This window comes from Leucoraja erinacea, chromosome 31 (genome assembly GCF_028641065.1).
Source record: "Leucoraja erinacea ecotype New England chromosome 31, Leri_hhj_1, whole genome shotgun sequence".
Classification (NCBI taxonomy): Eukaryota; Metazoa; Chordata; class Chondrichthyes; order Rajiformes; family Rajidae; genus Leucoraja; species Leucoraja erinaceus.
The window spans coordinates 16062456-16081259 of NC_073407.1; the positions used below are offsets into that span (position 1 = coordinate 16062456).

The 18804-nt window shown below is 40.0% G+C and overlaps 1 protein-coding gene across 5 annotated transcripts in view; it reads right to left on the reverse strand.

Moving 5' to 3' along the window:
- The window catches only part of fubp3 (far upstream element (FUSE) binding protein 3), a 79878-nt gene that overhangs the window by 36605 nt on the left and 24469 nt on the right, over positions 1-18804 (reverse strand). For 4 of the 5 annotated variants that reach the window (XM_055660091.1, XM_055660090.1, XM_055660089.1 and 1 more), the window contains exons 2-9: positions 16816-16918; positions 8825-8855; positions 7127-7176; positions 6770-6841; positions 5604-5661; positions 4023-4188; positions 3061-3159; positions 320-418 (exon numbers count right to left, since the gene is read on the reverse strand). In XM_055660091.1, coding sequence (XP_055516066.1) covers positions 320-418; positions 3061-3159; positions 4023-4188; positions 5604-5661; positions 6770-6841; positions 7127-7176; positions 8825-8855; positions 16816-16918 — 678 coding nt within the window. The remainder of the gene's footprint in view (positions 1-319; positions 419-3060; positions 3160-4022; positions 4189-5603; positions 5662-6769; positions 6842-7126; positions 7177-8824; positions 8856-16815; positions 16919-18804) is intronic. The other variant, XM_055660088.1, reaches the window with a different exon arrangement.

Genomic DNA, 18804 nt, shown 5'->3' on the forward strand with positions numbered 1-18804 from the left:
CCAGTGTTTTTTCCTGAAATTATCAAAATTGACAGGTACTTGGAGAAATTAATCCTTTTCACTGCTGCCTACAGACAGATACGTCCATGGCAATAAACCAGGAGCAAGTGCAGTGGGGTTAACCAGGCATTTCAAGACATGAATGAATTTACCAACATGCAAAATCATAGTCATGTCAATATTTAAAGAGCTTTCATAATGGGATATCCAGTACACAAGTTTCATGGTGTATGATACAATCTAAATGCAGTGAAATGAACGAATACTGAAATCTGTCATAAACCTTGTAACGTAAATTCACAATTAAAGCAGTACTTACATCTATACTATTTCCACCCAATCTGGAGCCAAATTCATTCCGCCTGAAATCACCTTGATCTTTATCTCTAATTATTTCCAAGACCATCTCTTTAGCTTGCTGAATGTGCGGCAGTAAGGGAAGGTGGGGAGATTAAAAGATAGCGTTATTATTGGAGGACAAATCATTTGCCCATATACTTTGCATGCTGAAAAATCCACACAGAGCAAACATCCATTGTAAAATATAACACGAAGGCATAAAAATGAAACATTGCATCAATATTAAATAACAAAAATTCAAAGCTACGAGGATTCTACATTTGTAATGCAAGTACAGCATTCTCTTTATGTGTAGGAAAGAACTGCAGATGCTGGTTTAAATGGAAGGCAGACACAATATGCTGGAGCAGCATCTTTGGGGGGAAGAAATGGGTGACATTTCGGGTCGAGACCCTTCATCAGACTGATGTCAGGGGAGGGGGCGGGACAGAGATAGAATGTAGTCGGAGACACAGGCATGATATTCACCTCCAGAACAAAAGTAGGAAGTATTGGCCAGGGGTTCAGGGGGCTCCTGTATTTTCAATAAATTGAAAGTGATTCCCAAGCTTTCTGCTGGTAGTTTACATAACAGAAGCTTAGACATTTTCTAACACATAACCAGTAAAATAACCTACAAAAGATAAATATTTCATGAAATAAATGACTTCATACAGCTAAAAAAAATCTTTACAAAAAACATTACCCAAAATGTCTCTTTGCCTAGCACAGAAAAGGCGATTTTGGCCGTAGCCATCTTCAGTAAGGGAAGCTGGCCGGTGATTGGCCGCAATGCCTCTTGGAGACTGCATCTGATTGGCTGCCGAGTGACCGGCGCATTATGTGATTGGACACAACGCCCTTGGAGACAGCAGCTAATTGGACGGGAGGAGACCGATTTGTTGATTGTATGGGAATTTTAAGGGAAGCTGGTCGGTGACTGGACGCAACCCCCTTAGAGACAGCGGTTGATTGGTCGCCAAATAATCGGGCACAAAAAATTGACAAATAGGAAAACAAAAAAATCGGAATTCCGATTTAAATCGGAAGAATAGCATGCCTGGAGACAGTAAGATTAGTGGGACAACTGGGAAGGGGAGGGGATGGAGAGAGAAAGCAAGGGCTATCTGAAGTTAGAGAAGTCAATGTTCATACAGCTGGGTATTTTGACAGTCGGTTGAAAGAGAGGAAAATGGGATCATGTCAGATAGAGTTAAGGTCTGAATCAGTCTGAAGAGGGGTTTCAGCCCGAAACGTTGCCTATTTCTTTTGCTCCATAGATGCTGCCGCACCCGCTGAGTTTCTCCAACATTTTCGTCTACCACAAATAGAATTAAAGAAGCACCAGCACAAAGAGACGGGCAAAATAGGATGTTTCTCTGCTGTAAACCAAGAGTCAATGTACCTTAAAATGATTTAATAGGATGCAGGTTCTGTACCCAAGGCAATCAATTATCCATTCTTGAAGCACCTTTTTCTCACAATCACAATCATACTTTTTTGCCAAGTGTGTTTTGCAACATACGAGGAATTTGATTTGCCATACAGTCATACTAATAAAAAAGCAACAGAGGAGGGGGCAGGGCAAAGATGTGTCAAGGACATTATGACCTTTTGTGCGAGTCTCTTTCAAAAAAAATACAGCATTATCTAAAGAGGGATTTAATCAAATTGACCTCACACAAGGGAAAGTGATACATTTGAAATTCATGATGATTAACCTATGATGAGCATTTGTCAGCACTGGGCCTGTACTCGCTGGAGTTTAGAAGAATGAAGGGGGGTGGGGGGGGGCAGGAACATTGTTGAAACATACAGAATAGTGAAAGGCTTGGATAGAGTGGACGTGGAGAGTATGTGTCCACTGGTGGAAGAGTCTAGGACTGGAGGTCATAACCTCAGAATTAAAGAACGTTCTTTTAGGAAGGTGATGAGGAGAAATTTATTTAGTCAGGGGGTGGTGAATCTGTGGAATTCTTTGCCACAGAAGGTTGTGGAGGCCGTCAGAGTTAGATAGATTCTTGATTTGTATGGGTGTCAGAGGTTATGGGGAGAAGGCAGGAGAGTGGGGTTAGGAGGGAGAGATAGATCAGCCATGATTGAATGGCGGAGTAGACGATGAGCTGAATTGCCTAATTCTACTCCTATCACTTATGATCTTATGCAACAGTCACAAGGAAACCATGCTAAGAAAATCCCACGTCTATTTTCCTGGGCCTTTTAGCTCAAGACCAGCTTTTGAAAAGACATTCTATTCCATAACCTAGTAGGGTTCCTTTGGATGCAAGCATGGAAGAGTGCAAAGAAAAATCAGGAAAATAATTTAAGCAGATTATATTTTTGTGCTTGAAGTTATTTTTTCAAGTGTTGAATATCTGTGGCCCAGCTTTTTTTTGGTGTATTTCAGATTATGTTTCAATTTAAAAAAATGCAAACTTATTTTTTCTATTCACAATAAAGGTGAAATTATTTCTAATCTGCTAGAACCCAAATCAAAACTGTCAATTTGCCAAAGGCAAATATGGTGAAACAGCAAATTAAAAATGGCACCGGTGATGAAACTGAAATGACTATACGCCGAACACTTGTGCACAAGAGCTTTGGGATTCAATTAAGTAAACAATTTTAAAGCATGCCAAAGTGCAGTGGAACAAATTAAACTATAGTCATGCACGAATCAGCTCTTTCACAGCCTCAGCTAGATACGAAGGTCCAACTCACTTGCACTTTGTAGGGATCGCCTGTAATCCTCAGTGGTTTATCTGCACCTGTGGGAAGTGGTCCATCCTGAATCATGATCATTTTTACACCAGTTCTCTCCTGAAAAACAAAGCGTATTACTTCTACACACACGGGCCAAACATTCCTAACGTTTTCAGCATTACGATTATTCCTGCTACCAAGATACAGATGTTTCTCTGTCTTTCTGATGAGGGTTTGAAGCACCAAACGATAGAAATCGAATATTTTAAGGAATTATCAGAGTTAAACAGGTGGGGGACACTGCAACCCAAGTTCTGAAATAATGACACTTCATGCTTTGAAAGGTCAACTATTAGTAATTACTTCCACTGAGAGACAAGGATATCTTCAAATCAGCCAAAAACCAAGGCCAAGTCTACACTTAAATTTCCTCTGAAACTTCTAAATTTCACAATCCTTATTGCACCGATGCAAAAAAATCCACATCGGAAAAATGGTTTTCATTTCACAGCTTCGCCATGCACCAATAGTCAACTTTAAATCCTTTGAAGGAAGATAAAAGACTGCACAGTAAAGAAACAATTTTGCATACATTACCAAGCTAATCTAGTGAAATAATTTTAATGCCTGCAACAGCATGGAATGCCGAGTCATCATATAATTGCTATGTCTGCTTATAGGAGAAAATGCATTTTTTCCCTTTTTATCAGGCTAACTTAGCATTAAAGAATCAAACTTTCTCAGTCAAATTTTCTCAGATTTGAATTTTGATAAATGTTATTCTGAGATGTGTCACTTTACAAAATGGGCTTCACATGAATTTGTGACAGCATGCCAATGTGCCCTGTGCTAAATGTCTGGATGCAATTCAAAAGTCCGGCCACTCAATTGTTGGGCTAACAAGACTCTCAAATTGAGACACTGTTGTATTTGAAGATGCGATTAAAAATTAAGCCACCAAGTTGTCTCAGGTCTCTTACCTGCAGTTGTTTAATGGTTTCTCCTCCTTTCCCTATGACAAGGCCCACTTTGCTAGCTGGGATTTGTATTTCTTGTATAGCACTGTTAGAACTATCAATGTCATTGTGAAAGCCAGGTCCATTCCGACATCGATCCACAATCTGTCCTAAGAGTCTTTTTGCTTCTCTGATTTAAAAAAAAAAAAAAACAATAGTTACTGGCCAGTCTTGGTTGTATACAACTAGAATTAAAGCACGTCAACTTTTAATTATATCATGCAAAAATATTCAAAATATCAGATTGATCTAATTATTATAAGCATTTAGTTATGTTGCTACCTAGTTTCAAACAAATCTTCACAAACTTCTTAAATAGGATACATAAGAGAATTCAATACATGTCAGGCAGATACTTTCATGAACTCAATTTTATGGGATGGAATTGAGCTCTTGCTTTTGAACAAGACCAATATGAAGTTTGATTCTCAATTCCAATGATCCTAAAAAGGAAGACTGAATGCAGCCTGGTGTTTTTAAATGTTATGGTCAAGGAGAAGCCACAAGACATTTATTGACGCAAATCTACACAATAACTGAAATCTTTATCATCCAGTGTGTAGGAATCTGAAGTGGAGAATGACTCGCATAAAATAAGGCTCTGAACCATTGGCATATTTCCAGCTGTTTTTCTCAAATTATACTAGAAACGAGCAGAAAATTGGGAGAGTGGAACATTTTCCAAAGCAAAACCTTGAAATGTGTTTAATTACACACTAGCTTTCTTCTAAAAATCAATACACTGCCCAACCAGGGATACCCTTGTTACCCTTATATCACGGATATTAGCACCAACAAGTTATTTTGTGATGGCGCAGTTAAAAAGTTAAATATTATTTTCTTTTCCAGCACTGCAACACGTATGTTTATGAATTGTGCTCACGAGAAATTTTTTTGCCCACAAGGAAGAAAAGCACTGGTATCAACCATGTAACCACTCTGAACATTTGAACATTTTCCTGTATTGGAGTATTAGCCTGGTAAGGAGATAGATTGAGCTCTGCCTGCTCTTGGGATCTCACGATGCATGGTTCGGCAGTACAATAGCTGACCAACTTTTATTTTCTGTTTATATTTGGTTAATTATTATTGGTGAAACAATCTAGCAATGGGCATTTGCCTTCGTTTTTCAACAGTAGATAAACCTTCTAATCCTCACGGGTTAGCTGGTAACTGTGACTGTATGCACCGGTAGGGCATTCCGGCACCTTTACACCTTTAGTGTATATTAATTTAATGAAATGTTTGATTTTTAAAGTGTTGCTTTTATCCTTTTATTTAAAGTAGAAATTGATTGGTCCAAAATTAAAACAGACGGTGGGGGTACTCCACTTGGAAAAAAACCGTTAATAAATGTAACTTCATTTTTAATTGATGTGTGTACTGCAGAACATGATTAATTTGAACATTTTTTTAACTTTTGATGACATAAATTTAAGAATGGATATAAAAAGGGGAGTGCACATGGAAGTACAAATTACATACCCGTCAACAATTATTTGACTATATCAAACAGTCAGGTGAAGAGAAGACAAAGATACTTACTCAATGCTCTCTGGGGAGCCTGTTAACGTGCAGGACCTCTCTGGAAGACCTCCGCTATCTTGGCAGGTGCAAAATAAAGGTCAAACCAAACAAAAATTAGGGTTCCAATTACCATAGAATTGCTGCAGATGTACTTAAATGCTTTTGTACAGTAAACAGTAAAAGATGAGATGTGACTTTCTAAAAATAGATCAAAAATGAAAACGCTGCATCAAAGATTATTGGGGGAAAATAAAAGCTCATGGCACAAGAATCAAAATACCGATGTGGACAGTGACGGAGATAGAAGACAGGCACTAATAGGAAAGAGAAGGCATTTTCTGATGGTATGTAATACTCTGCTACTCCTGGAATCTCAACTTTGCCAATTTATACAAATGACTTAGATGAAGTTTGGTAGAAAAGTCTGTTGTGAAGAGGATCCAAGAGGCTACAAAGGGATACTAAATGAATGGGCAAAGATCTGACAATTGGGGCATAATGTAGGAAAATGTCAAACCATCCACTTTGACAGGGAAAATATAATTTCCAATTATAAGGTAGTGGTGAGCACAGGTTTGAAGTATCTGGTCTCCTTATTTAAGGAGGAATGTTAATGTATTGTTAGTTCAGCAAAGGTGTATTAGACAAATATGTGAGAAAAGGCTGTCTTATGAGGAGAGGTTGGACAGGCTCTATTAGCACAGCGATTGGTGTAAATGGATGCTTTTTGGTCAGTTGAGTCTCAGAAGCCAAAGGGTCTGTTTCTATGCTGCAAAAATTTAGAAGAATGAGGGATATCTCGACTGAAGCACAAGGCCCCGAATGGTCTTGACACGGTGAGTGTGGAGAGGATGTCAGAGAATATAAAACTACGGTTCTACATTTACAAATTATGAATCTCCCATTTGTAAGCAAAATTAGGTGATTTTTTTCCAGCACTTGGAAAGAGTTCAGGTTGAATGTCTTTGGAACTCTGTTCAAGACTGGTTGTGGCCGAGTCCTTCAGTATATTTAACGTGAATGGTGACAGCTTCTTGAGAAGAAAAGATGACCAGTAGTCATGCAGAAATGTAGCGGTGAGGTTGTAAGGCGGCGATAACTTTGAAGAACAGAGCAACTTGCAGGAGATAAATAGCCCTCCCATACTCCTAATCTGTATATTTATTTACTAAAAAAAAGCTTACCAGGTGCAATCTGTATTTTACAGCCAGATTCCATTTGTATTCGAGATATCTGTTCTCCTCCCCTGCCAATTACTGCAAAGAGTAGTAGCAATAATCCAAGTCAATAGGATGACAAGAACTTTAAAGCTAACTTAATGAAACTTCTACTTTCAATCATTATCTTGTCAAATGATGCTTATAACTTCCAACTATGCAATTCACAAGAGATTCCCATTCAAAATTTAAAAAAACTAGAGAATAAGTTAGTGCGACAGGATCATCAGCTATGCTTTACATAAAAAATGTATACCTGTGTTTGAATACAATTTATTGCATTTAATTAACAAACCATTTACACGACAAAAGTTTCATACTTACTGAATCCAACCATTTTATCAGGCACTTTATATTCTTCAGACATTATAGTCCTGAAAGAAGAATTTGACAAGTGGTGTTTACAAAATCAGAGGATAATATTCTGGTTTATGTGCACACTTTTGTACCAATACAATGATCCCTCTTTGACAGGATTATACAGTGCCCTCCATAATGTTTGGGACAAAGACCCATCATTTATTTATTTGCCTCTATACTCCACAATTTGAGATTTGTACTAGAAAGGAAAAAAAAAAAAATCACATGTTGTTAAAGTGCACATTGTCAGATTTTAATAAAGGACATTTTTATCCATTTTGGTTTCACCATGTAGAAATTACAGCAGTGTTTATACATAGTCCCCCCATTTCAGGGCACCATAATGTTTGGGACACAGCGATGTCATGTGAATGAACGTAGTCATGTTTAGTATTTTGTTGCATATCCTTTGCATGCAATGACCGCTTGAAGTCTGCGATTCATGGACATCACCAGTTGCTGGGTGTCTTCTCTGGTGATGCTCTGTCAGGCCTGTATTGTAGCCATCTTTAGCTTATGCTTGTTTTAAGGGCTAGTTCCCTTCAGTTTTATCTTCAGCATATAAAAGGCATGCTCAATTGGGTTCAGATCGGGTAATTGACTTGGCCATTCAAGAATTTACAATTTTTTAGATGTGAAAAACTCCTTTGTTGCTTTAGCAGTATGTTTGGGATCACTGTCTTGCTGTAGAATGAACCGCCAGCCAATGAGTTTTGAGGCATTTGTTTGAGTGAGCAGATAGGATGTGTCTATACACTTCAGAGTTCATTATGCTACTACCATCAGCAGTTGTATCATCAATGAAACATTATGGAGGACACTGTATTTACATAGTTCAAGCATACGAAAACCAACCACTTCTAGAGCTGTTCAACTACTTTTTTTTTTTAAGTTAAGGCAACAATACAGTTCCTTCCTTCACAGTTTATAAGCACCCAACGCAAGTACAGCCTGTACATACAAACGGAGATCTGGAAGACCAGGAGGGTGGGCTTGCCTGTTGCTGCAAAGTGCAGACATCTGTTGATGTGCAGGAACTTGGTTTTATAGCGCATTTCCAATTTGAGTGTTATGAACAGTTCCCAGGATCAAAATCCCGCCCTAACATTGGCAGAAGCTGCTTTGTTCCAACCATCACCTGAGTTGGTTTTGGCAGCCCTGGGTATTGTTAATTGTGGTGAAGAGAGAAGTCAGGCGTGCCTTCTCTCTTCCCAAGCACCCACCAGCTTTTTTCTGGTCAACTAAAGGACATTGTGTCCTTTTGTGTATTAACCAGAATCTGCAGTTCTTTGCTTCTCTACACTATATCTTCACTTTCTGGTAACAGCATGATATTATGAAACCTTTGATGGCAGCCACAAGCAAACATACAGTGCAAATATTATAAGCAGTACAACAAAGCACAAAGGTCAATACAAAAATCATATTGGAGGATCTTTTGATACAAGTGTAAGCACACACTGTACCTCCATGTTAATTATGCATGCATTATGTATTGGCATGATACTGATTATGTAGTCACACATTCTACTAAGAATGTACACAATAAAAAAGCAAACCACAAAACAGGATCATTTATCTTAGCATCTGATAATTATTCTAGAGTACCTTTAAGATGTACAAACCAAAATGCATAAAGGCTAGAAAATAAATAATAATTACCTTTGATGCACCATTCCGAGTTGATTCACTACTGGAAAGAGAGAAAGTAGAGTTAGTCAGAAAGCACAAATAAACATCGGTCTCCATAGGTTGATTCACAAACAGGTTCACACACACACACAAGTGCCTTCCTCCTTAGACTTAAAATTCCTCCTTAAACTGAAGAAGGGTTTTGGCCTGAAACGTTGCCTATTTCCTTCGGTCCATAGATGCTGCTGCACCCGCTGAGTTTCTCCAGCATTTTTGTGTACCTTCGATTTGTCAGCATCTTCAGTTCCTTCTTAAACACTATTTAAAATACCTGCTTTGTTACTGGAAGGTGCAAGACTCACTGTCACCAGGAACTAAGTTGGTAGCTTGACGAAAGAAAACAGGGGCTGGAAGATTATTTGGAGGCTGTTTTTAACTGTTTAACTTGTTTTCTATGGCATAAATCAAGAATTTATTGAAATGTAGGAACATGAGAAATTTGCAGATAATTTGCAATTGCTTTCCCACAATTCCTACTTTTCAATGCAACAATCCTTCTCGTGGATTTATATAAATCAGGAACATAGTCAGCACTAAGTCACTCTAGTGTGGCTCCACTAAAGTAAATCAACTCAGCCACATATAATGCTTTGAAATCGTAAGTCTCATTAGGTCAGGAACTCTTGCATCCACTCTGGTACTGTAGGTCTCGGATTGGCTGGCAAGTTTATTTGGGATCCGCAGACTACCACAGATGGGGCAGATGAAAGGAGGGGTGGAAATATTGTTGAGAATGCTGTGCACTATTTCTGCTACATTTGTGCAGCCTCTGTATTCTCCCTTCACAGATATGCACAGTATTTGGTGCCTTCTTGGACACACCCTCTCCTTTTTCAAGAAGATAGTGAGAATGCCCGTGGAATGTTTTCTCTATCCTGGAAGTCTCATGCACTGATGGAGCTCAAAGTTAATAAATTTATTTGGAGCTTGTTGTCAGGCACATAGTGGAGGCCTATCTATCGCATTAAGCTGCGAATGGATTGGGTTCCTCATTGCTGGGCAGACTGGCATTAGAGTGAATATAACCATTAGTTCTCTTCCCATTAAGAGATTTGTAATATTTAGCAGGTAGTGTAGATGGTACTCGGGTTTTGAGGTCTGGTGTCCATGGCTTCTAAATAGTCAGCAAAGAACATTGCTACTTCAGTAGACTATCCCCTACTCCCAATTCCTCTGTCTACGCCACATTTGCACCCAGGATGAGGTGTTCCATACCAGGGCATCGGAGATGTCCTCATTCTTTAGGAAACGGGGGTTCCCCGCTTCCATTATAGATGAGGCTCTCACTAGGTTCTCCTTGATATCCCGCTGCTCCGCTCTTGCTCCCTGTCTCCCCTTGTCCTCACCTTCCCACTATCCGCCGTCGCGCACAGCATATAATCCTCCAACATTTTTGCCACCTCCAACGGAATCCCACTACTGGCCACATCTTCCCATCTTCACCCCTTTCTGCTTTCCGCAGAGATCGTTCCCTCCGAAACTCCCTGGTCAACTCGTCCCTTCCCACCCAAACCACCCCCGCCCCAGGTACTTTACCCTGCAACCGCAGGAGATGCAACACCTGTCCCTTTACCTCCCCCCTCGACTCCATCCAAGGACCCAAACAATCTTTCCAGGTGAGGCAGAGGTTCACTTGCACCTCCTCCAACCTCATCTACTGTATCCACTGTTCTGGGTGTCAACTTCTCAACATCGGCGATACCAAGCGCAGGCTCGGCTATCGTTGTGCTGAACACCTTAGTTGTCCGTCTTAACCCATCTGATCTCTCGGTGGCTCAGCACTTCAACTCCCCCTCCCATTCTGCCCTGGGCCTCCTCCATTGTCAGAGTGAGGCCCAGCACCTCATATTTTGCTCAGGTAGTTTACACCCCAGCGGTATGAACATTGACATCTCTAACTTCAGATAGCCCTTGCTTTCCCTCTCTATCCCCTCCCCCTTCCCAGTTCTCCCACTAGTCTTACTGTCTCAACTACATTCTATCTTTGTCCCGCCCCCTCCCCTGACATCAGTCTGAAGAAGGGTCTCGACCCGAAATGCCACCCATTCCTTCTCTCCAGAGATGCTTCCCGACCCGCTGAGTTACTCCAGCATTTTGTGCCTATCATTGCTACTTCAGTGATGAGCTTCATACTAGGTGTGAGGTTGGAACATTTCTTCATTCAGCTAAAGTCTGTGCTGGTGCATGGAAGTGATGAAGGTTTTAATATTCCGGTAAGCCTTCATCAAGAACTGCCGTCCAGGATAAGGTAAATTATCCAGGTTTTCCCAGGGTCTCATCATAGATTTAGAATGTCATGGGGTTGGTGTGGTGAGCAGGAACAGATGATAGAGCACATTTATCTTTTGGATTTAAGGTATCCTCAAATACTTCTGATAAGTCATTATCAATGACTTAAATATTGGCCCCACATGCATAAACACATTTAATCTATGTACAATAAATCAATGACTGGTAGTAGGAGGGATGATCTTGACACAGGAGTGGAAAGGAAAAGCTCAACAGTTTTCCATTAGCTGATATGGTTATACGTCAGTTGTTCACAACTGTTCAAGTTCATCCCCAATCTCCCGTTGAAGTTGTGGATTTGAGCTATTGGGAGAGAGTGGGAAGCCTAGGACTTTATTCTTTGGAGCGCAGGAGGCTGAGAGGTGACCTGAAAGAGGGTCGTAGAATCATACAGCACAGAAATAGACCCCTCAGCCCAACTCCTCCGTGTTGACTAAGATGACCCATCAAAGCTAGCCCCATTTGAAGCTTGACTTTTGCAATTTCACAGTTCTTACTTTCCCGCTCAATCCCCTCCCCTCCTCAGTTCTCCCACTAGTCTTTCCGACTCCGACTCTTTCTTTGTCCCATGCCCCCCCCCCCCACCCTCACCTGACATCAGTCTCAAGAAGGATCTCGACCCGAAATGTCACCCATTCCTTCTCTCCAGAGATGCTGCCTGTCCTGCTGAGTTACTACAGCTTTTTGTGTCTTTCATCGGTTTAAACCAGCCCCTGCAGTTCCTTCTTACACATGTAGTAAATGTAAAATAGTAATTTGGGAACAGTTAATTTTGAGGAGAAATCTCCATAAGCACCCTTTGTCAGACTTTAAAGCTTTTATATGTTTCTATATAAAGTCATGTACTGCTCTTTACATTTACCTTGGACTTTTTGTGCAGCAAAGATTGCATCTATTGTACTTCTTGGAGTGAATCACACGGCAACTCTATAAAGTGGCCTTCAAACACTGGAAGGAGCTAGCATGTGATGATTTTCCTGATCAGTCAAAGGGAAGATTCTACAGTGATTGATTCCATTTTTTGTTTTGTACTATTTGATCAAATTGCCAACTGATGAAATATCTCTTATGGTAATTCTGAAGATTGCATTAGATAATTTCCATTATGATGAAATGTTTGAAGTAAAGCATTATAATACCAAAATTAAAATGGATTTGGTTAAGCCCGCATTTTCAGAAGCAGCAGTCCCATAACCAGAATCAACTGTTACTATTCTATATTGTTAAGGGTACTAAATGCAAAATAATTAAATGTCATACACATGATAAATAGTTTAGCAACAAGTAAAATCCTTCCACTCCTATTTATGTTACATGGCAATTGTGTATATTATAGCTGCCAGCTGTCACAAAAGCACCCCACGGATTCTCAAATTTCCAAAGCAAGGTAAATGCAATTTACTAAATAGACAAATATCAGTAATAAATATGATATAGCCTTGAAACCTCAAATGAAATAACCCATGTACACAAAAAATCAAAGCTATACAAATTGCAGTTAGGCTTTACAACCACTGACGAGTGGCTGCAAAGCATAGAGACAAACTCAAAAGCTTGTTTACTCAGCAGTACCTCTGGTCAGAAAATAAGTCTGCAAACCATTTTATTTTTAAACAGTATAATGTTGAAAAATGTTCTGTAATTTATCTTAAATCAAAATACTAAGGTTAAGGATCAAACCCATTAGTGCAGACATTTTCAAACACTGATGTATTAATTAATGACTTGAATTAAGGATGTTGTTAACACAAGACTAGTAACATTAACAAGGTACTCCACAAAACCATAATTAGAAAAAAGTTATCCGAGGCAGAAAAATATATAATTTAGATTAACTGGCTATGAAAACAAAACTTATATATAATTCATTACTTTAAATTAAACCGGAGACAATGTCTGCATGTAGGTCTGAATCAAATTTAAACTGTAGTAATAACAAAACTGGAGCAGACAACTGTACTGTATACATTTCAGAAACAAACTAAAAGGTAAAATCTTTTCCTAAGAAAACTGCTAGTGATCCAAAGATTAAATTAACCATTAAAGATGCATTTTATTGAACACAGCCTTTGTAAACTTCTAGGGAATGTCTCAAAGCTATATACTGGCAATATCTTTATCAACAGACATCAATTGTCACAGTTTGCCGTGGTGGGATTGAATACCGAGGAGGATGTAAAGTAGGCTCATGGGGACAAGCTGAAAGAGTGAATGAGTGAGAAAATGCTGGATGGAACACAATGTAGAAAAATGCTAGATCATCTACTTTGGAGCAGAGAACAGAAGAGGGAAATATATCAAATGGTAAGAGTGAATCGTGTTGAAGCTTGAAGAAACCTGGGCTCACTTGTATACAATTTGCTGAAAATCAATATGAGGGCACAGCTGGCAGAACTCAATGAATTCACAAATTATAGATAATTGGTGAATTCATATTATAAATATAGGGGGTTGGGGGGGGGGGGGGGGGTTGGAGCAAAGTTTAAAAGGAAATATGTTGGCAAAAATGTTCTCATACACACTGAGTGGTGGGTGCCTCGAACTTGCTGCCAGATGCGACAGTGAAGACAAAACATAATATGGGCATTTAAAAAGCTTTTAGATGGACATATGCAAGGAATGGAGTGATAGGGATCATGCAGGCAAATGAGATTAGTTTAACTTGGCATCATCGTCAGCATGGATGTTGTGGGCCAAAGGGTTTATTCTTCTGCTGTACTGTACCATGTTCACACATGATGCTTGATCATCAGAGTAGTTTCAGCATTGCTTTATTTCAGATTTCCAGCAACAATAGTTTTGTATCTCAGTTCCAGCATAGTTTTTTTCCCTTCTCTTCTCTGCATTTACCATCGTTTGTAGGTCAGCTGTGATTATCAAGCTTATTCAATTCTCCCAGCCAGCACCATACCTAGACTAAAAGACAATCTAGCAACGTTTGTATCACTCAAAATCCAAATCTGACTCCAACATTACCTCTCCACGCCTCTACTTTTGCTGTAATGTAAAAAGCTGATTTCTAACTTTTCCTTGTTCCAATGAGATGCCAGCATCCTGAAATATTTCTCTCTTGCTGAGCGTTTCCAGCATTCTCATTTATTATGTGAATAAAATTTAAAAGCAACTACAATAAGTGCCATAAATTTTCTTATTTCATGCTTCATTGGTTCAACATTCCAGCCAAGGTAATGAATGTACTAAATGGTGGCCACTCCTTTAGCCAAGCTGTGCCAGCATATTTACAATACCGGATAGAACAAATCCAATTTGTACAATCAAGGTGCTAGATAATGTCAGTGACGCTTATGCACCATTAACCTGCTCAGTGTCTGGTTTGGATTTCATTAGAACCACTGCCTCCAAATGGCATCATGTCTTTGGTCCAAACATGGACCATAAGATCTTAATTTCATAGGTGAGGTGAGAAAGACTCTGCACACCATCTCATTCTGAGATCTCCATTGAATTGAAACTCAATTGGGGCAATCACTTAGATAATTTGGCTTCTTGAGCATGTGAAAAGATGGATGCCCTGTAGTGATTGATATCCCAAAAACTTCTACTGTCTGGCAGGCAAAAGTCAGGAGCCTGTCCCTCCTTGTTACATGCCCTTCTAATTTAGTTTAGAGATACAGTGCGGAAACAGGCCCTTCGGCCTACCGATTCCCCACCGACCAGGGATCCCCGCACATTAACACTACCCCACACACACTAGGGACCATTTTTTACATACATACCAAGCCAATTAACTTACAAACCTGAACGTCTTTGGAGTGTGGGAAGAAACAGAAGACCTCGGAGAAAACCTACGCAGGTCATGAGGAGAACACACAAACTCTGTACCGACAAGCACCTGTGTAGTCAGGTCTCTGGCGCTGTGGGGTAGTAGCTCCACCGCTACGCCACTGTGCTGCCCCTAATGTGAAAATATATTGCCATTTCTTCATCTTTGCTGCATCTGTATCCTGGAACTAGCTAACTAACAACATTGTTAAAGTATTTTCAACATAAGGACTACAGTTACTGAAGCTTACCCACTGTAACGTTCAAGTATAATTAGGGATGAGCTGCCAATGATATTATTCCAGTCACTGCATATACTTTGTATAATTGTAATCAATCTATTAAAATGAATTCAGTAAAGAGTATGCATTACAGCTTTACATCTGGAATACTATTGTGGGAGACCATTGCAGTGACTGAAAAATATTAACACTATTGTTTTATCAGCCAAGAATACCAACCTTCAAAGACACGGGAAAATAAAATACTCCTGGTCAGACAAGAAAAATTCAAGACCTACTTGAAGATAATCAGTGAAGCAGCTTTCAGGTTGTGATGATTCCCGATATGATTTCCTAGAGTCAAGCCAGTTTTAATGGTGAATTGAGTGTGTTGCATTTCTGCAGATATTAACCCTGTAGCAACTGAGACCCAACCCAAATCCAACAACCTCCAAACCAGACGAGCTCAAAGGCACATCTCCAGATGAGAGTTAACCACAGTGAACACTGATAATCACTCCCCAGGAGCTGCGAGTTTTCAGAGGAAGTGAATGGGGTTAGCAACAGTGATAGGAAACCAAAAGGTACCACCTCCCCAGAATATCTCCTGCAACTGGGAACCAAAGGATTCCTATCTGGCAAATGTATGTAACAAAGGCATGGAATCTTGTTGCATTGTAACAGCAAGGCAGGAAGCAATTCTTGTTGCCACTCTTAAACCTAACCAACCAAACGATGACAATATTATAGTTGCTCTTTATTCATAACTCTCAAACTTTAGAAACGCATTACCCAACGAGTCAAGTTTTTTTGTTGAGCCTGCAAGAACAAATGAAATTCAGGCCCACAATCAACTTTTGTGACCAGGTCGTGACATTCACAACAGACACTGAGCCAAATCAAAAAATATTATACGTCAGGGGCTGAGGGGAGACCTGAAGTTTGTTAAATTATTAGAGGCATACAAGGTAGTCAGTCCAAACCGTTATTCCGCCAGAGTGGAAAAATCAAATACTAGGTCATAGCTTTAAGGTCAGGGGGGAAAGTTTAAAGGAGATGAACAAGGCAAGTTTTTAACTTAGTTGTAGGTGTCTGAAACGTACTGCAAGGGGTGGCGGTGAAAACATACACATAATGGTTTCAGAGGCTTTTAGACAGACATGAATATGCAGGGAATGGAGGGACATGGAGAACGTGCAGGCAGAAGGGATGAGTCGGCATTATGTTCGGCATAGATAGTGATCTGAAAGCTTTGTCCCCGTGCTGTACTATTCTATAAAACCAGTGCAGTCTTTGTGGACATCAACCCAAAACATAGGGTGAAGACTGCAGCTTAAAAAGAAGCAGGCCATGGGACACAGCGAGTCATCACCTGACCCATCAACATGAAGGAGATCTCAAAGCAATAGACGCTGCCACCTCTGATACTCAGCTTAATCATTGTAAAATCTACACGGTTGATGTCCTACCATACAGAAGGTATGGCAGAAGGTGACTATCCTCAACCAATGCACTAATGCTTCAACATTTTGTTCTATGTTCTATATGATAAGATTTTAACCAAACAACCAAAATGTATGAAAATAAAGACCTCCAAACTCAAGAGACTATGCCAAGAAACAAGAAATACAAGTGCTGTCAGGTTTGGTCAACAATACACTGGCTTACCCCCATCATCCAGTGTCCGTTTCTGAGTCCCATAGCCATAGACAGCAGGATCTACCACAGGAGTAGAATTGTTCAGATGTGACCCATCTATTTTAGCAGCAATCTTCAAAAGGAGAAGAGAAAAACAGAAGCATGTTAGCATTTCAAATCAAAATTTCCAACCGAATATTTTCTTTACTCTTAATATTAATGCTGGATTGTACTTTTCAGAACATATTTAAATGAATCAGAAGATTATATCAATGCAACAGCTTTAACTCAGCAAATCTGGTATAACAAGGAATTAGATGGTGCACCCAATGGCAGATACAAGTTTGAAGAAGAGCAGGTAGAACTTAAAAGTTGTTGGATATATTATAAGTAAGATGAAGTGGAGTGCATGAAGCAAAGAAAAGGTTCTGGGGAAAGGGTTCTCAAATGCAAGAATAGATAAAACTTTGGTATCAACGGAAAATCCACAAGGAAAGAAGATTACAGCGGGTCAGATTGAAGTTAATGAATGTGAAAATGGGGTCATTAAGAAGATCACTGAAGATGTTGAGAGGTTTTGGGAGTGAAAATGTCATGGAAATTGGTGGGCCAATGACATGGACCACCGTCAAGCAGTGGTGGCTTACTGACACAGCATTTTCCAATCTTTCTCATCCACAGCTCACCTCCAACAGGCTTCAGACCAGAAAGGAAATGATTTACAGAACTAATGGAAAATTGTTTTACCCACTTCAACTCCACTCCAGTACCCAGGTGACTCAGACTTTAATAGTCAAGATGGATCAAGCAATTGATGCCAGTGTTCGCGTGTATTCAGAGGCCGAGCACCAAATTCAACAGCAACTCGTTTACAAAAACATGACAGGATGGGTTTTGTAATCAACATCCACAAAAACAACAGGTTGTATCAACCTGTCTCCACTGTGAAACATCACACTGACAGTAAAGATCCACAAAGATCCTGAACAACAAGTCCCATGTTTCTAGAACTGTCTCTCAAGATTTACCATAATTTTCAGAGACAAAGGCTGTATGAAGATCAAGATTTCATATCCATCACAAAGCAAACAGCAGTAATTCTTGCCCTTGGAAATTCTGAGACACAGTCTACCTGCAGCAGGTGCTTCAAAGCACTGGAAATACACCACCAGTACGGTCTGCGAATTCTTCCAAATCTACAGGCAAGTGAATCCACATCAGTTTCCTCTCGTAGGCCAATAATCCCAGTACCAAAGGCCCTAATTACATTCATTGGCTACATTGGGCAGGCCACGTTGTTTCCATGCCTGATACCCAAGCCCAAAAATAGCCATACTATTTTAAGCAAAGGTCAAGCTGCTGGAGGAACTCAATGGGTCAGGCAGCATCTGTGGAGAGAATTGGCCAATGTTTTAGGTCAGGACCAGAGGAAAATATTCAAGGGAGCCATCAATTTCTCTTCAGAAAAACTGCACCATCCTCAGTGACTCCTGGGGATGCCTGGTCCACGACTGCTCAGTGGAGCAGTATCATCAGGAATGGCACACAAAGCTTCAAATCTTTTCATCAGAACCACAAGGAAGTCCAGCTTAAATCGGCAGAAAGCGATCACGTCACAAACTATCCACCCACTGATCCCATCAAACACCTCCAGTCCCATCTATCATAGTGTCTCTGGATCACACATGGACCTTATCAGCTGCCTCTGAACCCACAGATCTGGAGTGAAAGCAAACCATCCTCGATCTGAATAATCTAAGATGAATGGGATCAATGGACAGTCTACACAAATCTGGCGACAGAGGAGTAGCCAAACAGGAGTGGATGCAGACTGCAATGTTCTCAAGGCACTAGAGTGTTCCAGTGCCTGATGATACCAAATGATGGCCTGCTTTTCTGATGTTCACAATTCAAAAATAGCTTAAGCACGGTTTGCAAGATTTCCAGATATTATAGTGCAAAAGAAGATTCAAATGGAATGGCCATGGAGAGTTATGACTGATGTCGGTAGGACACCAT